Source organism: Corythoichthys intestinalis, chromosome 16 (assembly GCF_030265065.1).
Source record: "Corythoichthys intestinalis isolate RoL2023-P3 chromosome 16, ASM3026506v1, whole genome shotgun sequence".
Classification (NCBI taxonomy): domain Eukaryota; kingdom Metazoa; phylum Chordata; class Actinopteri; order Syngnathiformes; family Syngnathidae; genus Corythoichthys; species Corythoichthys intestinalis.
This window is the reverse complement of record NC_080410.1, coordinates 51,413,643-51,439,750: the sequence shown is the minus strand read 5'-3', so window position 1 is coordinate 51,439,750 and position 26,108 is coordinate 51,413,643. Positions and strand designations below refer to the sequence as shown.

The following is a 26,108-nucleotide window of genomic DNA, read 5'->3' as shown; positions in this document are numbered from 1 at the left end:
ATCGGATCGGGAGCAAAAAAACATGATCGGAACAACCCTAATTTTAACGTGATTAATTTAAAAAATTAATTACCACCCGTTAACGCGATAATTTTGACATCCCTCATCTCAATATCTACGAAACGGTAGCAGCACAAAATTTTCTTTTTGCATTCTTTAGAAATCAGCATTAGAAAATAGCTTAGTTTGAGCAATTTTCCAATTTCTGATGAAAAAACAGAGAAACTGAGCATACATTTCAAACATAACTTTGACTTTAACACAGCTATTTTTTGCTTTAGTTACATCCCAAACATCTGAATAATGTTTTCCTTTTACAAAATAACATAAACAACAAGACAAATAGAGCTTTTGATAGCAAAGTAACAATTTATTTACACATACCTAACTGAGAGATGACGCTGTTGTGGCCGCGACAGCCGGGTAAACTTTTCCCTCATCGCCGCCTGTCTCATAAAGATGGATTTTTTTGAGTCTCTGCGGGGTCTGCTCGGTGAGCAGCATGGACTCAAAGGCATCGTCCGCTGCACTGGTGGTCCCGGTCGTTCTGCTCGGTCGTCCAGCGCCTGGCATTCCGAGCGTCCTCTCGGTTGTTCTCCATTCGGTCGTCTTCCGCCGGCCCCCCGGCCCGGCCGTTTGTTGCCATTGAATCGGGTTGCGGGTCTTACCAAATGCGCTACTGCCATTCAGTGTCCAGTTTTATTGCTTTAAAATGGATTTTCAGCTTTGTGCTTTGGAGCTAAATTGAATCAGAACCCAGAGATGTCTCATGTACAAAAAAAAAAAAAAAAAACGCAAAAGATGTAACAAAACAATTAAAACAGAACGTATTTACACGTTTTTGCAAGCAAATGAGTGAAAAATAATAACTTTTCAAAAAGTCCAAAAGTATTTTATTTGGTTAATGATGGAGGATACAGTTCCCCTTTGGTGGCAGCGTTGGGTCTGGCTGGACTGTTGCCTTATGGCTGAGGAGCGGAATCTCGTTTGACATGGATGAAAGGCAGCTGGCCTTTCGTTTGGCTGTAAGTTTTTTCAGCTAACATATTTTTGTGTATGCATTAGGGCTGGGCGATATGGCCTTAAGTACGTATCACGATAAATTGAGCAGATTTACCTCGATAACGATAAATGACGATAAATTCGCCCAAGCGGACTGTTATATAATTTGAAAATTTGAATCAATGCATGGAATACAAATTAACCGTTTCTCATTAAATTTATTTAACCAGCTTCCAATTTAAAAATTGCATATGCAGTCTAAACATTAAGTATTTAAAAAAAAAGTCTTGTAAACAATAAGAATTCTAGTGTGAAAATTTATTTATTTAAAAGCTTGTATGACTTGAAAAATGTACATTATAAAAATCAACATGACGACTGTGCAAACATGTTATTCTAACCTAGATGACTTGCAGCTTTAACAGTACACTTCAGACAACTTATTGGTAATGGCTGCTGTGAAATAATTATTCAAAACAAGTGTTTACGTCAAGGTTTCAGGTTTTTTTCTTTTTTTTTCCCCGAAACATTTTTTAATACATGCACCCCCCTACACAGACACAACCAGATTAAAGCTGTATTGCTCTGATGCCAATGAAACATTTAAGGTTTTATTATGACAGAATAAAGCAAACACATACAGAAAAATAGCTGTTGCCATTAAACTGTCGTATTATATATAGGCTTCACTACTGGATTGTACTTTATGCTGAGTGCTTTACCATCATGAAACCTTTCAGAGAAATCACACAGAGATGCCAAATAACGCGACATGATGATTGCTACATGAAGTCCGTTCCCAGTCCACTCATTAATTTCAGCCGTTTTGACAAGGTTAGAGCCGCTATCAGACTCTTTCACGTTCATTTGTAGCCGCTGTTAGCCGCTAGCGTTAGCCTGTGGCTTGGCTACCAGAATAAAGCACTGAAAGCATCCTCTCCTGATATCGTGAGAACCAGGGAGGAAAGCGGGTGAAAGTCCGTCTGGAACCCGCCAAGAGTTTACTTAATGTCGGGTGAAAGTTTGGCGAAGCTAACTTAAGCCCGACTCCATCCCGTTTACTTGTGGCGTTAGCCGCTAGCGTTAGCCTACCGGACTTCTGTTTGTTTGGCTTCCTGAAAACCACGTGACTCCATACGTAAGCACACTGTCTGCTTTCTTAAAGGGGAATGAACATAGCCGAACAACACAGCGTCAAAGCGGGATGAAAAGACTATATTTTCTTGTTTTATTAAATTACCGAATTTACCGACATGGTCAAAATTACGTCGGTCATCGTAAAGAATTTCGGTGACGGTAAATTTTCGGTTTACCACCCTGCTTTAGTATGCATTTGTCATTAAGTTTAGAGCTACAGTTTGTGGAGTCATGTGTGAGCGATTTGACTTTGAAAATTGTAAATACGCTAGCATTCGTAGGATTTAAGATAGCGGACGTATAAATACATCTTTGGGACACTGAAACAATTAAAAATAGAACGTATTTATACGTTTTTGAGAGCAAATGAGTTAAGTATAGGGAAAATGTAATTCACCAGCTGCTGAATCAACCTTTTTTTAAACATGGCCTCTCCTAAAACTTGAAGGTAAATGTCCTTGGTCGCAGGCATAAGTTCTTCTCCAATCGTTAAAGGTTTCTTGGCTTCAGCATTACATTTCACCATGAGGTATGCTGCTCTCGGTGCATTTGCTTCTGTTGATTTGATGGCCATCACTAATTGTTTCTGTCCTTCATGACTGCGCTTTTTGTTTAAAAAAATTCAAAGGTTTATCCATTACTCCAGGTTGTTTAGTCTCTATGTGCCGAAGCAGCGTTGAAGGCTTCATTGCCTCGTTTTCTAACTTTTGGCCCCATACAGTGGTATGAAAAAGTTTCTGAACCTTTTGGAATTTCTCACATTTCTGCATAAAATCTCCATCAAATGTGATCTGATCTTTGTCAAAATCACACAGATGAAAAAAACAGTGTCTGCTTTAACTAAAACCACCCAAAGATTTATAGGTTTTCATATTTTAATTAGGATAGTATGCAAACAATGACGGAAGGGGGAAAATAAGTAAGTGAACCATCACATTTAATATTTTGTGGCCCCCGATTTTGCAACAGTAATTTCAACCAGATGCTTCCTGTAGCTGTAGATCAGTCTGGCACATCGATCAGGACTAATATTGGCCAATTCTTCTCTACAAACCTTCTTTAGTTCAATCAGATTCCTGGGATGAATCTCTGTCTTTAGGTCATGCCACAGCATCTAAATGGGGTTCAAGTCTGGACTTTGACTTGGCCACTCCAAAACGTGTATTTTGTTCTCCTGAAACCATTCTGAAGTTGATTTACTTCTGTGTTTTGGATCATAGTTTTGTTACAACATCCATCCTCTTTTTAGCTTCAACTGTCTGACAGACAGCCTCAGGTTTTCCTGCAAAACTTTTGAATTCATTCTTCCATTAATGATTGCAAGTTGTCCAGGCTCTGAGGCCGCAAAACAGCCCCAAATTATGATGCTCCAGTTTTCCTCCACACATGACGTTGTATGTTACTCCCAAACAATTCAACTTTGGTTTCATCAGTCCACAAAATATTTTGCCCAAACTTCTGCGGAGTGTCCAAATGCCTTTATGCGAACATTAAATGAGTAATAATGTTTCTTTAGACTGCACGTCCGTGGAGTCCTCCAATGAACACCATTCTTGGCCATAGTTTTATATATAGGTGATGTGTGCACAGAGATAATGGACTGTGCCAGTGATTTCTGTAGGTCTTTAGCAGACACTCCAGGGTTCTTTTTTTACCTCTCTGAGTATTCTGCGCTGAACTCTTGCCGTCATCTTTGGTCAATGGCCACTCCTTGGGAGAGATGCAACAGTGCCAAACTCTCTTCTTTTGTAGACAACATCTCTGTCGATTGATGAACATCCAGACTTTTAGAGATGGTTTTGTATCCTTTCCCAGCTTTATACAACTCAACAACCCTTAAGACAGTTTTTTTGACCGAGGCACATCAGACAATGCTTCTCATCATGACTGTTCTTACCAGGTGTGTGTTATATAGTGGGCAGGGCAGCTTTAAACCACTCATCCGTGATTGGGCACACACCTGACTTAAAATTTTTGGTAGAAATTGGTTTCAATTGCTCTTTACGTCTCCTTAGGCAGGGGGTTCACTTACTTATTTTCCCCCCTTCTGTCAGTTTGCAACTTTACTCATCAAAGTATGAAAACCTATAAATGTTTGGGTGGTTTTAGTTCAAGCAGACACTGTTTTTTCATCTGTGTGATTTTGACAAAGATCAGCTCACATTTGAAGATTTTATGCAGAAATGTTAGAAATTCCAAAAGGTTCAGATACTTTTTCATACCACTGTACATTGGAAATACAATTCAATTTTATGGAGGCCTTTGAAAAAATACAAATGACCCCGTTTGTCTTGAAAAGAAGGCCATATTCATTTGTGTCCGTGTCCCCTTTTTGTTTTGCGTTAATATTTCACAGCGCTTCATATGTCGATGCCTGTGGCGATGCCCATCGTGGCTGACTTATGGATGAGAACCCCGGCAAAAATCGTGTTTCATCGGCGCCTCTAGAGCCCGGCCCGTTAATTAGGAGGCTATTTGCGGGCCTGCCCAGTTCTCGGCGGACCGCGCCGCCATCTCCAGAGGATAGGAACAATCTGGCACGCAGGTCGAGCCGGGTCGGGTCGGAGGCTGCTCGAAGGGGTAAAACTATAGTCAAGAGTTTTGTCTTATTACTTAGTTGTAGATGTGTCATAATTTCATCACCGGCATTGTTATTGCAGCGGGTGACGCGGAGTCTTTTAATCGCCACGTGATGACAACGCCAGCTCCCCTTTTTGACATCCTCAAATGTAAAAAATAGTCCCGGGTGGCGTCATTGTGTACTCTCAGACACCCCCTCGCGTCTCGGTGGTGGGACTCTATGCTTTGGTAGTGCGTCAGAGGTGCTGATGTCTTGTGGGTTTCTTGTCGGGACGGTTCCGATGAGTCACGGTCCGCCGAGAGTCGCTCCCGGGACCGCCGAGCTGACGCTCGATATTTGAAAACATTTCATATTGCCGTTCAGTGAGCAGAAAGGCTTAACATTGCACACACCTGCCAAAGCTTTGTTTTATTACAAAAAATAGTCACTCGTGTCAGCTTTTGAATAGCTGTCTACTGTTTTTGAAAGGATTGAATATGTTCTGTAATAGGGGTGTGACAAAATATCGAAATGGTGATATGTCGTGATACTTTGTATCCCAAAAGGTTATCGATATGCTCCTGCCAAGAATCGAGATATCGTTTTAAAAAGGTGTCAATCTTTCCACCACAGGTTATCAATAGGTTTGGGATCTGGGCTATTTGTAGGCCATGACATTGACTGGATAAGTCTTTCTCCAAGGACTGCTTTAACGGTTTTAGCTCTGTGGCATGATGCACTGTCATCTTGGAAAATGACAAAGATATTTTCAATTGAAGGGATAAGAAATCTAAAATGTCTAAAATTTCAATGTAAACTCTTGAAATTTAATAAGATTTAACCACAGCCATCTCCCTACATCATCAAGGACTGAGGGAATTTTGATGTCTTCTTCAGGCAACCATCTTTGTAAATCTCACTGGAATGGCACCAAACAAAAGTTCAAGCATCATCACCTTGTCCAATGCAGACTCTTGGCTCTTGACACCTTGTCCAATGCAGATTCTTTACTCCTTGTCCAATGCAGATTCTTGACTCTTGACAAGGTGATGATGCTGGAACCTTTGATTGGTGCCATTCAGGTGAGATTTACAAAGATGGTTGCCTGAAGAACCTGTTCCAGTGAGACCTTTAATGGCCTAAAATTACCTAATTGCCTGGCATTGACTGCCACTGACAGCCATAGACGTTCAATCTGTTTGAAGTGGGAGGGATGGCAGCGAAGTTCATTCGCTGCCATCCCTCCCACTTCAAATGGATTGGACGTCTGCCAGTGATAAACTCATTCCAATTCACAGCAGAAACTTTTTTTTCCTGTTTATTAGTTGTTTGTACTATCCTAGAATGATTTCCTGACCAATATATCGATAATCGTTGTATCGCCGTATCGTCAGATCATCGTTATCGTGAGCATTGTATCAGAAATCGTATCGTATCGTGAGGTACCAAGAGGTTCCCACTCCTATTCTGTAATATGTACACGTTACGAACAAGTTCTGTTCCTACGCTGGCGACGTAACCCCAATTTTCGTGTAAGTCGGAATTAAATCTTTTAAAAAAATAACTATCCAAAAAGTCCAAAAGGATTGTATTTTGTTTAACGATAGCGAATACACTGTCCTCTGGTGGCAGTATTGGGTGTGGCTGGACTGTCGCCTTGGCCTATATGACTGAGTAGTAAACTCGTCTGACATTGATCTAGGACAGCTGTCCTGTCCTGTTTTCGCTGAAAAAAATCAAGTGGCTTATCAATGTGATTGGGGTCTAATGTCTTTAAGTGACGTCTTCATTGATTTGGTTTCCCGCTGTCCGCTGCAAACCTTTTTAGACACCATAGACAGACAGGTCTTTCCTCATCTCTCACTGTATTAAAAGTCAAAGCTCAACGCTAAATGCTACATACGTTTTTTCATATTTCCTCATCTTAGCTTTTCATATCTCCAGTGCTCTTTGCTGTGTGCAATTGTTTGGTTCAAAAGTACTGCGCACTCTGAAAATGAGCGCGCCACTGTCACCCACTGAGTGGATGTGCAATGGCACGTTATTCTATTACGGTAAAAAAGCTGTACACATGCGCCATTCCTGCCTTTAGCTCCACTATTTGAGAAGTACTGGTTTATAGTCAGGTGCCATTTATAGTTGCAAATTATGGGAATTAAATAAAATGAATGGATATCCCTGATCCGATCACGTGATCGGAAATCGGTCCGATAAGGCCATTTTTCAGAGGATCGGAATCAGGTGACAAGGATCAGGTTTTTACATTTTTTTTTTTTTAAATATATTTGGCGGACAACACTCAGGTGACTTGAAGTTCCACTCTGACGCCCCCAATTTGGCCAAATTTCAAGATTGTCCCATATGCATGTGTGATACATCATTGGAAATCTCAATTTTGTATGGGAAGAAAAGTTTTGAACAGGAGGGCATTTACCAAAAAAATTCTATTTTTTTAAACCCCTAAACCCTAACTCGAGGTGAGAACATGAGAGAGTATAGTCCTTAAATTCTCCTTATTTCAAAGTTCTGATGTTTTTAAAATTTTGAGGAAAGGGAAGGCTTCCAAAAATGCTGGTGCAGGCCATCTAGATCCATATCTTCTTCAATTAAGTGCAGTTCTTATCAGTCCATATTTAGCTCACATTTTTAACCAAACCCTTCATTCCGGCATCATCCCACCCCCTTGGAAAACTGCTACTGTAATCCCGCTACATAAAAATGGTGATTTCTCTGACCTCAGTAATTACCGTCCAATATCCAAGCGTCTGTTTTTATCCAAAATTCTTGAACCATTGATCAATTCTCAACTACATTCTTTTTTTTGACTCATCTAACATGCTTCAGCCAGAACAGTCTGGTTTTCGCCCAGGTCACAGTACAATTACAGCTTCAGTTTCTGTCCTAAATAACATTGTCTCCTTTCTTGATAATAAACAGTTCTGTGCTGCTCTTTTCATTGATCTTTCAAAAGCATTCGATACTGTTGATCATAAAATTCTACTTCATAAACTGCAGGCCATAGGTTTAGACGTTAATGCCCTCAACTGGTTTAAGTCCTACCTTACAGACAGAATACAAACTGTTGCTGCTGACGGTGTTCAATCAAGTCCACTTACTATTAAAAATGGGGTACCGCAGGGGTCTGTTCTTGGACCACTCCTTTTTACGTTATACATTAACAATATTTTTCTTCCTAATCAATATTGTAATGTCCACTTTTTTGCTGATGATTGTATTCTATACGCGCCCGGTTCTTCCCCATCTCTAGCTCTGACTCATTTACAGACTGCTTTTGATAGCTTACAAATATCTCTTCATAATCACAGATTAGTTTTAAATGCTGAAAAAACTAAATACATGGTTTTCTCCACTTCCACTATTACTGACAATGACTTACCCGGAATCAAATCCCTAATTGGTACTCAAATTACTCTCGTTGATTCATACAAATACTTAGGAATTTGGATTGACAGTAATTTATCATTCAAAACTCATATTCATCATCTAGTCCGTAAACTTAAATTTAAATTTAGCTTCCTGTATAGAATCAAAGGCTGTCTGTCAACTTCTAACCGAAAAATAACATTGTACAGTGGTACCTCTACATACGAATTTAATTCGTTCCAGGACCTTGTTTGTAAGTCGAAATGGTCGTATGTCGAGCAGGATTTTCCCATAGGAATACATTATAATTCCATTAATTCGTTCCAAAGCCTAAAAACATACACTAAATTCTTAATAAATACTGCTGGCACTGTTACAAATGGCAATTAAACATAGAAAAACAAATAAGTTATAAATAAATAATTCAGAATAATATAATAATAAGAAGAATAATTAATAATTATTCCTGTAAATAATGTAACGAATCGGATTGTAATATGGCGGACACTTTTTACTGTCCCTGAACGCACCGCGAAGGTGACGTCTCAGTGAGATAGGTCGGTGCGGTAGAGATAATACTTTCGTTTTCTTGAGAGCGGTCAACTGCTTAAGACAATGGGCGTTTTGTGTTGGATAAGTTCTTAAATAAATGATAAAAACGTGACGAAGCTGGCGATTTCCTTGGCAATGTTACCACAATAATAATTGTCACCTTAACTTATAAATAGTGGCGAACGGTGGTCGGAAGAGGACCATGGAGCTGTATTGTTGAGCCAGTTCAGGGACGCGCACCCCAAGCTCATATTTTTCTATAACTTGCATCTTCATTTCAAAGGTAAGCATCGCTTTTTTCCTTGTTTCTCCAACTGTATCAACTTTTTTTGAAAACTGTGTTGATTTCTCACACAAGAAAATCCACCGTGCGTTCGTTTGCAGTGCTGTCATGTCGTCGTATTTCGAGCAACTCGTCGGATGTAGAAACAAATGGCGGCTCAAATTTTACGTCGGATGTCGAAAAGATCGTGTGTCGAAGTGATCGTATGTAGAGGTACCACTGTATTGTCTTCTTTTGTTTCTGTTCTCGATTATGGGGACATCTTGTACTGTCATGCAGCTCCATCAACTCTTCAACAGTTAAACCCGGTCTATCACAGTGCACTACGTTTCATCACCAATGGCAATTTCTACACTCATCATTGTACCCTTTATCAAAACGTTGGTTGGTCCTCACAGAAGAAATATCCATATCATGTTATTCATCTATAAGGCTTTACTGTGCAAACTTCCGAACTACTCACATCTCTCCTGTCATTCAAATCCAGTAACTACAAAACACGATCATCCAACTACCGGTACTTAACCCTAAACATTCCATTCACTCGCACTAATGTGGGCAGAACTGGCTTTAGCTACTATGCTCCTCTTAAATGGAACAAATTGCAAACTACTCTTAAACTACAGTCAATCATTCATCTTGGTGATTTTAAATCTCTATTGTCTGATGTTTTTACTGATTATTGTAACCGTTTCCGTTAGTGTATTTTGTGTTGTTTGATATTTGTGAATGTTTCTTTGTACTCAGGCCTCTCTTGTAAAAAATATATTAATCTCAATGAGACTGCCTGATTAAATAAAGATTAAAAAAAATAATAATAATAATAATTAAAGACGTCATGATTTTAACGAGATATTATCATGTACTTGCCTTGTTTCAATCCAAAAACTCCATTTGAGGATTTTATGGGTGAAACACGGTAATATAGTAAGGGTCGAGATGTTCTTTTTCAAATATTTAACCTTTTAAGCATTTTTTTTCTCTCAATTTTTCTTTGTTTGGATCGTTTATCATCTAAAAAACCGGGGGAAATTTGACAGTGACAAAAATAATACAATCAAGCAATAGTTATGAGGTAGATATCCATGATCTATTTACAGACACTTTCAATTTCAATTTCATCAATTAATGATTCTAAGCTAAAAATGACAGACATTTCGATTTATAAATATTAGGGCTGTCAAAATTATCGCGTTAACGGGCAGTAATTAATTTTTAAAAGTTAAAATATTTGACGCATTTTACGCACATGCCCCGCTCAAACAGATTAGAATGACAGCAGTGTCATGTCCATTTGTTACTTGTGTTTTTTGATGTTTTGTCGCCCTCTGCTGGCGCTTGGGAGCGACTGATTTTATGGGTTTCAGCACCATGAGCATTGTGTAATTATTAACATCAACAATGGCGAGCTACTAGTTAATTTTTTGTTTGAAAATTTTACAAATTTTATTAAAACGAAAACATTAAGAGGGGTTTTAATATAAAAAATCTATAACTTGTACTAACATTTATCTTTTAAGAACTACAAGTCTTTCTATCCATGGATCGCTTGATCAGAATGTTAATACTGTTAATGCCATCTTGTTGATTTATTGTTATAATAAATACAGTACTTACGTATAGTATGTTGAAAGTATATATCCGTCTAGTGTCTTATCTTTCCATTCCAACAATAATTTACAGAAAAATATGGCATATTTTATAGATGGTTTGAATTGCGATTAATTACGATTAATTCATTCTTAAGCTGTGATTAACTCGATTAAAAATTTTAATAATTTGACAGCCCTAATAAATATAATTATTTTCTTTTTATGGCTGGGTTGAAACAAATAAGGTGTCTGTAAACGGGGTCTCCAGGGTAAAACGGACAAATTAAAAATTGTTCGGGGGCTTAATGTGCCATGAAACTGCTATGGCAGCATATAGACATATTGTTCTATCAAACACAACATATCATCAATAATCGATTTATAATCGAATCGGAGCCTCTGAATCGTAATCGTAATCGAATCGTTGAGTGCCCAAAGATTCCCACCTCTATGAAGAAGACATCAAAATTCCCTCACTCCTAGATGATATGGGGCTGCATGTCTGGCAAAGGCACTGGGGAGATGGCTGTGATTAAATCTTCAATAAATGCGCAAGTTGACATTGAAATTTTAGACAGCTTTCTTATCCCTTCAATTGAAAATATGTTTGTCATTTTCCAAGATGACAATGCATGCCACAGAGCTAAAACTGTTCAAGCATTCCTTGGAGAAAGACTCATCCAGTCAATGTCATGGCCTGCAAATAGCCCAGATCCCAGAAACGATATCTCGATTCCTGGCAGGAGCATATCTATAACCTTTTGGGATACAAAGTATCACAATACATCACCATTTCGATATTTTGTCACGACCCTAGTCACTATTCTTTTTTTAAGTCATGTAAACTGTCAAAATATCTGCACGAGAGCATCAAACTGACAGCCGAGTTTACGTCGACGGCCACTTTCCCCGAACGGATAAAGAAAGCCACGGAAACTTCAAAGTAGCCACGGTAATCTCCGCTCTCTAATCTCGCAGTCATCCATCTCTGGCTTCAATGAGCCTCCTCGGGGACCCCGTTTTCGGCGAGGGGTCAAATCGTTAGCGCCTTCGCATTTTAAAAAGCGTATTAACCCCGCTGAACCATCGAGAGGGGGTTAGCGGAAGGTAGGCTCATTTTCAAATGCAAAAAAAGGTAGTCCGCGCGCCGAGGACAACAAGGATTCATTCATACGTAATCATAGATTAGTCGAAGCGGAAGCTAAAATATGAGGGAAGGCCGACCGCCGAGCAAAACGAAGCCAAAAGTCGCGCATCTTCATCACACCGCACGGGCATCTATTTAGGACAGCCGTACCTTTTCCTCATCTCTGTCCCCAGGACATTTGGGAAAGTTCCAGAAAATGTGTCGGCCCACTTTCCCGCCGCCAAAAGTGGAGCGGCCAATTTGCCCGCCCGCTTGTTTGACACGGCCGCATATAAAGCGGCAGACGCGACAAACTCATTCAGGGCCGCAGCAGGCACCCCTGACATTAGGAATATACAGCAGTAAAGGGGTCAATGTAAGACATTTAGGACACTTGAATGGGACGCACCTTTTACTGTTGCCATAGTTTGTCGTCCAGCAGCCTTTTCCAACGAGATTCATCCAACCAGAAGATGACGCAACAACAAAATATATACAGTGGGCCAAATATGTATTTAGTCAACCATTAATTGTGCAAGTTCTCCCACTTGAAAATATTAGAGAGGCCTGTAATTGTCAACATGGGTAAACCTCAACCATGAGAGACAGAATGTGTGTGTGGGGGGGGGGGGGGAACAGAAAATCACATTGTTTGATTTTTAAAGAATTTATTTGCAAATCATGGTGGAAAATAAGTATTTGGTCAATACCAAATGTTCATCTTAATACTTTGTTATGTACCCTTTGTTGGCAATAAAAGAGGCCAAACGTTTTCTGTAACTCTTCACAAGCTTTTCACACACTGTTACTGGTATTTTGGCCCATTCCTCCATGCAATTCTCCTCTAGAGCAGTGAGTTTTTGGGGCTGTCATTGGGCAACACGGACTTTCAACTCCCTTCTCACCCCGTGGCGTCAAAATGATCACAAGAACAGTGAGCAAAAATCCCAGAACCACACTGGGGGACCTAGTGAATGACCTACAGAGAGCTGGGACCACAGTAACAAAGGCTACTATTCGTTACACAATGTGCCGCCAGGGACCTGCACTGCTAGACGTGTCCCCCTGCTGAAGAAAGTACACGTCCAGGCCCGTCTGCGTTTCGCTAGAGAGCATTTGGATGATCCAGAAGAGGACTGGGAGAATGTGTTATGGTCAGCTGAAACCAAAATAGAACTTTTTGGTAGAAACACAGGTTCTCGTGTTTGGAGGAGAAAGAATACTGAATTGCATCTGAAGAACACCATACCCACTGTGAAGCATGGGGGTGGAAACATCATGATTTGGGGCTGTTTTTCTGCATAGGGACCAGGACGACTAATCCGAGTAAAGGAAAAAAAATGAATGGGGCCATGTATCGAGAGATTGTGAGTGAAAATTTCCTTCCATCAGCAAGGGCACTGAAGATGAGACGTGGCTGGGTCTTTCAGCATGACAATGATCCCAAACATGCAGCCAGGGCACCAAAGGAGTGGCTTCGTAAGAAGCATTTCAAGGTCCTGAAGTGGCCTAGCCAGTCCCCAGATCTCACCCCCATAGAAAATCTGTGGAAGGAGTGGAAAGTCCGTGTTGCGTAAAGACGGCCCAAAAACATCACTGCTCTAGAAGAGATCTGCATGGAAGAATGGGCCAAAATACCAGCAACAGTGTGTGAAAAGCTTGTGAAGAGTTACAGAAAACGTTTGGCCTTTGTTATTGCCATACATAACAAAGTATTGAGATGAACTTTTGGTATTGACCAAGTACTTATTTTCCACCATGATTTGCAAATAAATTCTTTAAAAATCAAACAATGTGATTTTCTGGGTTTTTTTTCCACATTCTGTCTCTCATGGTTGAGGTTTACCCATGTTGACAATTACAGGCCTCTTTAATATTTTCAAGTGGGAGAACTTGCACAATTAGTGGTTGACTAAATACTTATTTGCCCCACTGTAGAGGCATGCCCTGCATTTCTCTTTTGTCCACATGCGGAGAGGATGCTTTGTGCGTAGCTCCGCGTCTGTACCCGAGAGTTCTTGTTCATAAAGTCTTCGAAGCAAGCAATCCATGGTTGGGGTCTGATTCATTTCTTATCAAGCTATCGAGTTGACACTTGTCTGGAGTTCAAAACTGAATTTCCCTGACAACTACTTTACTTCTTTTTTTCTCTTTAAAGAGGAGCTTCATCAGTACTTCCGTCGACTCCATCTCTTCCGTGCAGAGTCACCCCGGGAACGATGGCGTCGACGCCTCCCTCGCCATCGCCTTGACGATGCCCTTCAGCCCGCCGTCCGGCGACAAGGACCTACAGAGGATGCTGGGAAACAGCCGACACCCGTACCCGGGGGCGGAGGACGAAGAGGAGGAAGAGGAGGAGGAAGAAGAGGAGGAGGAGGAGGAGATGGAGGAAGACGAGGACGGAGGGGAAGAGAACGGTGATCTGGACGGCGGCCGCCCGGCCAAAAGCAACCCGGGACGTGCGTCCAACCCCTACTCGGCCAACCCCGCCCGTCCGCCACCGGCCAATCCGCAGCAGCGGAGGCCGAAGGAGCGCGCGTCCGCTTCCGGGCCGCCCTCTGAGGACGCCCACATCGCCATGATGGTGTTCCGCATCGGCATTCCGGACATCAAACAAACGGTGAGTGGATGCCGAGGCCAAAACGCCGACGCTTTTTTTTACTTCTTTTTGCCAGCTTCGCTTGTTGTAACCGTGGCAACAACACAAAGCATTTGCGTGCCCGCCAAACGTTACAAAACAGACACGTTCGCCGCCTGTGACGGCCACAGACGCCCCGTCCTCGGGATGAAGCGCGACGACCGGCGTTTATTTGGCCCCGAGGACTTCTCCGGACATTGAAGGTGGCCTCCCACAAAAACAAAGTACTGGATTGCCCTCAGCGACAGCCGCTTAAAAGCTCTTCATGCGGAAAAATCAGTACGAGAGGGGAAACGGAAAGCGACAAGAGGCCCTAAAAGCATCATTTTCGGTCACTCTAACATTCCCTGCACGAAGTATGATTTTTAAACATTTTTAACCCTTACAGGGCACTCATTGCCTGCCATTGACGGTGCTAGATGTCCAGTCCATTTAGACTGGGAGGGGCGAATGAACATTCCTCCCAGTCAAAATGGATCAGACGTCTAGGGCAGGGGTCCCCAACCTTTTTTGCACCACGGACCGGTGTATTTTGGGTCTTTTTTTCACTGACCGGTGTTGTCAAATTTTGCACCCTTATAAAGTTTTGCTCCTAAAGCTTTTTTGGTGGTGAAAAAGCCCTCTTTTATATTCAGTTGGACTCTCAAGTTGTCTCAACGTTATCCAACGGTGCTAAAAAAACTATTTACATCATAAACATACATGTGCAACATGAAAATGGCTTAAAATAATGCTTAACGACACGGCTAATTCGTTAAGTGAGAGAGTGGCGTGCAGTTGTTGTGTGCAGCTAACATGGCAAATGTAAGTTAATATTCTTTTCTTTAAAGAAAGTTTGTAGTTTTTACTTTGGAATCGCTGCATTCGCGGCCATTTTTAACATTACACGCATGCAAAATTTGTCAGAACACCGGCAAAGTGCGGCAGAAAAATACAGCAAATATAAAGTAACATTTGTTTTTAGCCCCGTAATGTAAAGTGCGATGTGTGATGGGAGACTGACAGAAGCCCGCTTCACAAAGATACGATGTTGGAAATTGTAACACGGTTTTCAATGCTCTCCTAGCAATGTCAGGTTATTATGGAATGACTTTAATCCAAAACCTTGGCAGAGTTGTTGTCTGAAATGTACGTTTAAGGTCGCAGTCATTTGCGATCTCTACAAATTGATCCTCCTCCTGCTCGAATCACTCGGTTTATTCACAAACAGGTCACGAATCCACTCCTTCGCAGTTGGTGGGTCTTTTATGTTTGGGAAGTAGAGTGAATTTTGTTTTCTTCGAGGTTGTAGGCTCATCTTCTGGCTCGTCAGGTGCCCTTTTCCCTGTAAAAAATCTGTCCAAAGACATCTGTTTTTCAGTCATTCTAGTGTGGGGGCTAATTATTTCCGGGAACAATTGTGATTCGCCCGCCCTACGTCAGACAATATTATCGAGGACAAGCGCATATAGATATACAAAACAAGATGCACTGCTAGCAGTCCAATCAATGGATTTCTATGACGACATTACATCCTGTAGTATTATATCTAGAGTAGACAGGGATACTGGTGTGTTAATAGGCACAGACTAAAGTTAATTTGGCCATTATGCAGTCGTTAATAAATTATTATTTCTTTAGCGGACTGGTCCGGGGCCCGGTGGTTGGGGACCCCTGGTATAGTGGCATCAATAGCACTGACACATTGTTATCTTCCTTATTCTAAGTCCATTTAAGGCCGAGACTGCAGTGGAACTACACTTCTTTATTCACTGTGCTTCTCATCACATGGGCACACGACTCATCAGAGAGTTTCCTTTTTTTTTTGTAACAACTATGGCAGCAGCAGTGTGACATAAATATGTTACACACATGATCATTCATGGTCAATTTTCCCGGTTTTAATGAATCGGACGTCTATCCCATTAATGATTGAAATACTAAGTAAAAATCAAATCTACAGTGGTACCGCTACATAAGAAATGAATTCGTTCTAGGACCTCGTTCGTTAGTCAAAATGGTCGTATGTCGAGCCGGATTTTCGAATAAATTTCACTTACTTAGATTTCTGAAATAAGAAAAATAGCTAGCTTAAAATATGCTTAACAGCCTTATTTTTAGCAATAATTTATTATATTTAATCTAGGGCTGTCAAACGATTAAAATTTTTAATGGAGTTAATTACAGCTTAAAAATTAATTAATCGTAATTAATCTATAATAATCTAAAATATGCCATATTTTTCTGTACATTATTGTTGGAATGGAAAGATAAGACACAAGACGGATATATACATTCAACATACGGTACATAAGGACTGTATTTGTTTATTATAACAATTAATCAACAAGATGGCATTAACATTATTAACATTCTGTTAAAGCGATCCATGGATAGAAAGACTTGTAGTTCTTAAAAGATAAATGTTAGTACAAATTATAGAACTTTTATATTAAAACCCCTCTTAATGTTTTCTTTTTAATAAAATTTGTAAAAATTTCAATCAAAAAACAAACTAGCAGCCCGCCATTGTTGATGTCAATAATTACTTACACAATGGCCATGGGTGCTGAAGCCTATAAAATCAGTTGCACCCAAGCGCCAGCAGAGGGCGGCAAAACTCCATAAAACACAATTAACATGTGGGCATTTCACTGTACAGTCATTTAGATCTGTCTGAGCGGGGCATGTGCGTTAATTACGTCAAATATTTTAACTTGATTAATTAAAAAAATTAATTACCGCCCGTTAACGCGATCATTTTGACAGCTCGAATTAGAGCTGGGCGGTAAACCGAAAATTTACCGTCACCGAAATTCTTCACGATGACCGACGTAATTTTGACCATGTCGGTAAATTAATAAAACAAGAAAATAGTCTTTTCATCCCGCTTTAACTCTGTTGTTCGTCTATGCTCATTCCCCTTTAAGAAAGCAGTGAATGTACTTACGTAGGGAGTCACGTGATCATCAGGAAGCCAATCAAACAGAAGCCCGGTAAGCTAACGCTAGCAGCTAATGCTACAAGCAAAACATGATGGAGTGTGGCTTAAGGGAGGTTCGCCAAACTTTCACCCGACATTTAATAGACTCTTGGTGGCATCCAGACGGGCTTTCACCAGCTGTCCTCCCTTGTTCTCACAATTTCCGGAGATGGTGCTTTCAGTGCTTTCTACCGGTAGCCAGGCCACAGGCTAACGCTAGCCGCTAACGCTAGCGGCCGCTAGCGGCTAACGCTACAAATGAACGTGATGGAGTCGGATAGCGGCTCTAACCTTGTCGAAACGGCTGAATTTAATGAGTGGATTGGGCATGGACTGCATCTAGCAATTACTATGTCGCGTTATTTTGTATCTGACTGTGTGTGATTTCTCTGATAGCTTTTGTGATGGTAAAGCATTCAGCATAAAGCACAAATGGCCCCAGCTATTTTTCTGTATGTTTAATTCTGTGTCATTATTGCTATCATAAAATCTTAAGTGTTTCATTTGCAGAAGATCAATATAGCTTTAATGTGTGTCTGTCTGTCTGTCTGTTTGGGGGTTCATGTATGTGTGCATTTATTAAAAAATGCACTGGGGGGGGAGACCCTGAAACCATAAAGTAAACACTTGTATTGAATAATTATGTCACAGCAGCCATTAACAATAAATTGTCTTTTTGAAGTGTACTGTTCGAGCTGCAAGTCATTTGTGATACAATGACATGTTTGCACAGGCATATCGATTTTGACAATGTACATTGTTCAAGCCATACACTCTGTTATAAATGCTCATACTTGAATTTTTATTGTTTACAATTCATTTATATAAACCTAATGTCTAGACTGCATGTACATTTGTTAAATATATCAAATTGAATGCTGGTAACTAAATCAACAAGAAACTGTTAATCTGTATTTCATGCATTGATTCAGATTTTCAAATTATATAAAAGTCCGCTTGGACGACTTTATCGTCATTTATCGTTATCGAGATAAATCTGCTCCATTTATCGTGATACATGTTTAAGGCCATATCGCCCACCCCTAGCTCGAATTTAATCCTAAAAAAAACTTGTTTCCCATTAATTTTCTTAATTCGAGAATAGATATGGTTCAAAACATTATTTGAAAGCAAATTGTTCTTGATTGAGATGAAAAATAACCTATTTTTAGATGTATTGGCTTAATAAGAACAAAGAGTAATATTTACTTCTACTACAGTAGTATGAAAAAGTATCTAAATCCATTTTGGAATGTCTCACATTTCTGTATAAAATCACCATCAAATGTAATCTGATCTTTGTCAAAATCACGCAGATGAAAAGACAGTGTCTGCTTTAACTAAAACCACCCGAACATTTATAGGTTTTCATATTTCAATGAGGATAGTATGCAAACATTGACAGAAGGGGGAAAATATGTAAGTGAACCATCACATTTATTATTTTGTGCCCCCCCTTTGGCAGCAGTAACTTCAACCAGACGCTTCCTGTCGCTGCGGATCAGTCTGGCAAATCGATTTTGGCCCATTCTTCTCTGCAAAACTGCTGTAGTTCAGTCACATTCCTGGGATGTCTGGCTTGAACCGCTGTCAAAGTCTGGACTTTGACTTGGCCACTCCAGAACATGTATTTTGTTCTTCTGAAACCATTCAAGTTGATTTACTTCTGTGTTTTGGATCATTGTCTTGTTGCAGCATCCATCCTCTTTTTAGCTTCGACTCTCTGACAGACGGCTCAGGTTTTCCTGCAAAACTTCCATTAATGATTGCAAGTTGTCCAGGCCCTGAGGAAGCAAAACAGCCCCAAATCATGATGCTCCCTCCACCATGCTTCACGGTGGGGATGAGGTGTTGATGTTGGTGAGCTGTTCCATTTTCCTCCACACATGATGTTGTGTGTTACTCCCAAACAATTCAACTTTGGTTTCATCAGTCCACAAAATATTTTGCCAAAACTTCTGTGGAGTGTCCTAGGGCCTTTTTGCGAACATTAAACAGACAACAATGTTTTTTTAGACAGCAGTGAATTCCTCCATGGAGTCCTCCCATGAACACGGTTCTTGGCCATAGTTTTACATATAGCTGATTTGGGCAAAGAGATATTGGACTGTGCCAGCAATTTCTGTAGGTCTATAGCAGACACTCTAGGGTTCTTTTTTACCTCTCTGAGTATTCTGCGCTGAACTCTAGGCGTCATTTTTGGTGAACGGCCACTCCTTGGGAGAGAAGCAACAGTGCCAAACACTCTCCATTTATAGACGACAACTCTGACTGTCGATTGATGAATACCCAGACTTTTAGAACTGGTTTTGTATGCTTTCCCAGATTTATACAATCAACAATCCATGATCGCAGGTGTTCAGACAGCTCTTTTGACCGAGCCATTATGCACATCAGACAATGCTTTTCATCAAGACATTTTTTTTACAAGGTGTGTGTTTTTATAGTTGGCAGGCCAGCTTTAAACCACTTGTCAGTGACTGGGCACAGACCTGACTTAAAATGTTTGGAAAAAAATGGTTTCAATTGCTCTTTAAATCTCCTTAGGCAGAGGGTTCAATTACTTATTTTTTCTCCCTTCTGTCATTGTTTGCATGCTATTAGTGCTGCAACGATTAATCGATTAACTCGAGTATTCGATTAGAAAAAAAGATCAGAATTAAATTTTGCTGCTTTGAGTATTTAATTTAAGTGGCGCTGTAATGAATTATTTTGAAAGTGTTTGCATTTAGTTTTATTGATTTGGGTGGATACTCTACCTTCTAGTCTGACTTATTTCACATGGCTGAATCCAGGTGCTCCCCGTTAAGACCAACATAAGCTACGTTTTTGTTTGAGCTTAAGTTTTTTTTTATGCATTTGTTATTTATTTTAAAGGTATTTTTTGCCTATTTTTGTGGGAGTATGTGTCTGAACCATTTGTTAAGAGCATTGTAAAAAAGTTAGCATTTTGTAGCATTTAAACTAACCGACTTTTGCTATGTATGTTAGCCAATTGTTCTTTAGTTGTACATACAGTACATCCTGATTTATTTATTTTTTATACCGTTTGAGCTCAGCTCAGGTAATTTAATTTTTCATGTTCCTTATCCGATGACTCGATTATTCGAACGAATGGTTCATCGATTAATCGACTACTAAAATAATCGATAGCTGCAGCCCTACATGCTATCCTCATTAAAATATGTAAACCTATAAATGTTTGGGTGGTTTTAGTTAAAGCAGACACTGCTTTTGTTCATCTGTGTGATTTTGACAAAGATCAGATCACATTTAATGGTGATTTTATGCAGAAATGTGAGACATTTCAAAAGGTTCAGATTAGAGATGTCCCGATCGATTGGGTCCGATCACGTCATTTTCAAAGTATCGGAATCGGCAAAAAAATATCGGCCATGCCTTCTTTTAATATACATACATATATATATATATATATATATATATATATATATATTTTTTTTTTTTTTTTAATTAAATCGTTTTCTAATTGTATTTAACGTTACAGACATAATATGTTACACTCACCCAGAGTCTTTAGTTTAGGCTTAAGGTTATCAAATTTATCCCAATGATGGCGGTAATTAATTTTTTAAAAAATTTATCACGTTAAAATATTTAACGCAATTAATGCATGCGCTGCACGACCCACTCACGCATTGTCGCGCTCAATCTGTAATGACGCCGTTTTACCTATATAGAGAGGTAAAAGGCAGCGTAAAATGAGTAGAGTAAATTTTGGCAGCCTTTGGAGCCTTTTTTTAATTGGCTAAAGCCTTACAATCCCTCTCCCTATGATTAGAAATATCATGGGAAGCAATGTGTGGAAGCAAGGCAGCAATTGATCTTTTTCTTAACACCTTATGTTATTTCCCAACGCAGAGAAGATATATCAATTGGTAGCACTACGCACTGTCATGGTTCTACTTCCCATCATGCATTGGGGCATGGCTACAGTATCATTTACTGAAAGCTCAACAAATACACTAGATGGCAATATTTAGTCACAATATACAAAGTCGCAAGTCTTTCTACCCGTGGATCCCTCTTACAGAAAGAATGTTAATAATGTAAATGCCATCTTGAGGATTTATTGTCATAATAAACTAGGGCTGTCAAAATTATCGCGTTAACGCGCGGTAATTAATTTTTTTGATTAATCACGTTAAAATATTTGACGCAATTAACGCACATGTCCCGCTCAGAAAGTAGTCTGCCTTTTGGTAAGGTTTACAGCAAGGCTTTTTGCGCTGTCCAACAGCGAACTCTTGTGGTCGCTTTGCGACATGGTTTATTATTTTCTTCTTTTCTTCATTATGGCTGCACGACGTCTCGGGCTGATAATGTTGTGCTTATATGATCCTTGGACAAGATTTGTCCGTAAGTATGGTTGTTGTAAAAAATGTACATCAGCGGTCTCAAACCGACTCCACAAAGGGCCGCAGTGGGTCCTGGTTTTTGTTCCAACAGATCCAGCACAAACAGTTCAACCAATGAGGTTTCTACTAACATAAGCAGCACCTGATTGCAATCAACTGATTACACTTGTAAGAAACCAGATTGGTGAAAAGGTATTTGTCTCGTTTGGTTGGAATGAAATCCAGTACCCCCTGCGGCCCTTTGAGGACCGGTTTGAGACCACTGATGTACATATTATGTTAGTAAGCGAAATGTTATATTTTTTGTATGAGACGCTTTTTGTTTATGTTTAGTGAACCTGTATAGCGTGCTAAGCTAACGTTGTTGCTAATGCAATGCTGTACTTTTTTGTTGTTGTTTCACTACGGTCTAAAGAGGACAGTGGTTTGAGGCCATTTTATTAATAAATCAGATGAAAAAGGAAGAAGTCTGATTATTAAGGCGTCGTTCACTAGCTGTCTAGCTTTGGAAAAAGTAGACGCTTCGGAATGAGGACAACATAGACAGATTTAAATGACAGTAGAGTGAAATGCCCACTACAGTCCTTATGTACCGTATGTTGAATGTATATATCCATCTTGTGTCTTATCTTTCCATTCCAACAATTCATTTTACAGAATATATATATAATTTACAGAAAAATATGGCATATTTTATAGATGGTTTGAATTGCGATTAATTGCGATTAATTACGATTAATTAATTTTTAAGCTGTAATTAACTCGATTAAAAATTTTAATCGTTTGACAGCCCTATAATAAACAAATACAGTACTTATGTACTGTATGTTGAATGTATATATTCGTTCGAGTTTTATTCATTTTGTTCTTAATGCATTGCCAAAATGTATATGATCGGGAAAAATTATCGGGAATGAATGGAATTGAATCGGGAGCAAAAAAAAGCAATCGGATCGGGAAATATCGGGATCGGCAGATACTCAAACTAAAACGATCGGGATCGGATCGGGAGCAAAAAAACATGATCAGAACAACCCTAGTAAAAACCTATAAATGTTTGGGTGGTTTTAGTTAAAGCAGACACTGCTTTTTTCATCTGTGTGATTTTGACAAAGATCAGATCACATTTGATGGTGATTTTATGCAGAAATGTGAGACATTTCAAAAGGTTCAGATACTTTTTCATCCCACTGTAGTTCCTATAATTACTGGAGAGGCCATAGTTGTACGAACTACTGTAAGTACTCAAGTTCCTATAGTCCGAAAGCTGCTATTGTCTTAGTTACCGAAAGATAATAGGAGGAAAGATAGTTCAGATAGGAGTGTGACAGGGTAAGGTGAGTACACACGCAATGTTAGTCATGCGAAGTAGGGAACCTAGTATTAGTACAAATCACTTGTGAGTATTGAGTCCTACTTTTTGCTGTCTGATAGCTAATCCTGGCACAAACCATTTTATTTACCCTGAATGTGTCCTCTTGCTCCTAGTCATGCGTGTACCACCTCTGGCGTGTGTTAGTCATGCAGAAAATGATAGCGCTCCTAGATGTTTTTGATGTTGCGCAAATTTGTAGGTGAAAAGCCAGAAGACCTATGCAATCATACCCAGAACTACAGTAGAAGTCGGAATATTATCTCAGTCTATAAATGCTTCTCCTCTCCGTCTCTCTCTCTCTCTCTCCTTCCCGCCGCCATGTGTGATGTATTATTGATCCGCCACATTTTCTCACAGTTTAAAATAAATTCCGATATGAATAATTCACATCGGCGCTTGTTTATTCGGACAAATGGGAAGGATGGATAAGTGGGAGACCAAAAAAGATTGGCCATTTGGGAAAGGAGAGAGAGTTACGGGCGCAATAAAGGGAGGCGGAGGCAAAATGGAGATGGGCAGAGGTGAAACGAGGTTGGCAGGCACGAGCTGCCGCCGCCACGATTGGCGAAGGCGCGCCCCGACGGGGACCGCGGCATAAATCCGCACGGGACTCGTAAAAGGCGTCATAAAAGTCATGCGCTCTCTTTAACTTGACCTCATTTTCAGCCCGTTAAGCCTTAAATATGTTGTCATCAAAACCAATATCGGGCAGGCAAGAAAGTTTCCGCGCAACCGTCCGCGATAAAACTTACGACGACTCATTGTTTGGATTGATGCGAAATTTTGACATGATCAATTTCATATATTAAAAGATAACTTTTTTTTTTTAATATGAAGTTAAAAAATGGCTTTTCCATTGTAGAGATACTTTCCAAAAGCAAAGCTCCCGACATGTAATATTGATAATTTTATATCCAATTTTAGGGCGCCCCACACAGCCCACACGCTTTGACTGATTCAGACCGCTCCATCTTCCAAAAATTCACATGACGCATTCACCTCCTAACATTTACGGTGGTGGTTAAAAAAAAAAAAAAAAAAGTCATTTATTTGTGATGCCAAAAACATTTAAAATTTTCCAATTTTCAAAAATTCTACTTGCCATCCAATTTTTGTCCAATTCACATGATTTACACATCCAAATATTCACAAAATTCAGGTTTTTACTAACTACCACAACCATGGGTGGAACAAATGTGAACAGGGTCTGGGGTGTGATGAGTATAAACAGGCCCCCCGAGGTGACCGGGTGGGGGTCCTAGTGGATAATTATTTGCAAGCCCCTTCAGGCAACCAGTAACTTATCAGTTCTGGTCGATTTTAGCGACGCCGGTGGACAAAAGCGGTACTGTTTTGCCTTAAGGAGGACTGCGTTTCCCATGAGGACCAGACATACCCGCACAGTGTCGGAAAATTATCAATCAGTCCATCAAAAAATTTCCCGGTCGCCTGCAGATAGATTAAAGAACATCTTTTTCCAGCGGCTGTGTGAAGGATGAATAGAAATAAGGTACTAGAGCTGGGAATCTTTGGGCACCTAACGATTCGATTACGATTACGATTCAGATGGTCTGATTCGATTCTAAAACGATTATTGATGCACCCCCCCCCCTTTTTTTTTTTTTTTTTTTTTTTTTTTTTAATATTTTGTACATTTGTTCCAAAATTGTTCAAAAATACTCTCAGGCTAAACCAAACTACTATTTCAGTATCAAGTTAACATATAGCAGTAAACAAATATACAAAAATAACAGTAAATAAAAAACTCCAGTCCCCATTCTGTATCAGCAGCTTTAAACTACATTCAATTAATTTAATGTTGTGAATCAACCGTTAAAGTTGTTAAAATTGCTCCCGTTAATCCATAATTTCCCTTTTGTCAACTTTCGACATGTGAAAGTTTTAAAACTATTTTAAAGATAGATTCAAGTCAATATTTTACCGATTTAGGAGTATTTTAGATAAAAAGTTAATTAGGTTTGCTTGGAAGGTTCGCTACAACAGCCTTGCAGAGAAGTGTACTGCTTTAAGATGGCGGCCGTTTACTACGTCTGCATCTAGCTTTTTGTAGATGTGCTGCAAACGCTACCGCTACCGTAGTGCATCTAGTCTTATATAAATGATATCTACCGTAACATTATGTGGATGACGTACTTTTGTAGCAGCTTCAGGTATGTTGTTGTGTTTTTTTATCTCGTGGCATGAGTTGAGCTAGAGCCATGAGTTGAGCATTGGCATTACCCGAGGGGCCGGGTAATGAGAAGCATGATGTTTAGCTACTCTCGCTCCGTTGCTCATTGACCGCGCGGCGCGCTGAGTGTGTTGTACTTCCGCTTTACTTGGCATATTTCAATAATCGGAATTTGGATGTTTGTGAATCGTTCTCGAATCTTCCACGGCCGAATCGCGAATAATCTAAGAATCGGAAATTTTGCACACTTCTATAAGGTACTGAATCCAGTTGTCACCACATCATCTGCAAAAGCAGCGATGCAATCCTCAGCCCACCAAACTGTAAAACCTCTCCACCACGATTACGCCTTGATATTCTGTCCATAATAATGATGAACAGAATTGGTGACAAAGCGCAACCCTGGCAAAAGCCAACACCCACTTGGAACAAGTTTGACTTACTGCCGAGGACACGGACACAACTCTCACTTTGGGTGTACAGGGATTGGATGGCCCTAAGGAGTGGCCCCCTCACCACATACTCCCGAAGTACCTCCCACAGTATATCCCGGGGGACCCGGTCATACGCCTTTTCCAGGTCCACAAAGCACATGATCATACTCCCAAGTAGGGCTGGGCGATATGGGCTTAAGTACGTATCACGATAAATTAAGCAGATTTACCTTGATAACGATAAATGACGATAAATTCGCCCAAGCGGACTGTTATATAATTTGAAAATTTGAATCAATGCATGGAATACAAATTAACCGTTTCTCGTTAAGTTTATTTAACCAGCTTTCAATTGAACAATTGCACATGCAGTCTAAACCTTAAGTATAAAAAAAAATCTTGTAAACAATAAGAATTCTAGTGTGAACATTTATAACAGCTTGTATGACTTGAAAAATGTACAACATTATAAAAATCAATATGACGACTGTGCAAA

General features: G+C 39.9%; 1 protein-coding gene across 1 annotated transcript in view; it reads left to right on the top strand.

The window, feature by feature from the left end:
• Positions 1-4,541: 4,541 nt before the first annotated feature.
• Positions 4,542-26,108, top strand: part of shank1 (SH3 and multiple ankyrin repeat domains 1) — a 90,192-nt gene continuing 68,625 nt past the window's right edge. Inside the window, exons 1-3 of the mRNA XM_057860695.1 lie at positions 4,542-4,719; positions 11,831-12,012; positions 13,795-14,256. Of these exons, the coding sequence (XP_057716678.1) occupies positions 4,542-4,719; positions 11,831-12,012; positions 13,795-14,256 (822 nt within the window). The remainder of the gene's footprint in view (positions 4,720-11,830; positions 12,013-13,794; positions 14,257-26,108) is intronic.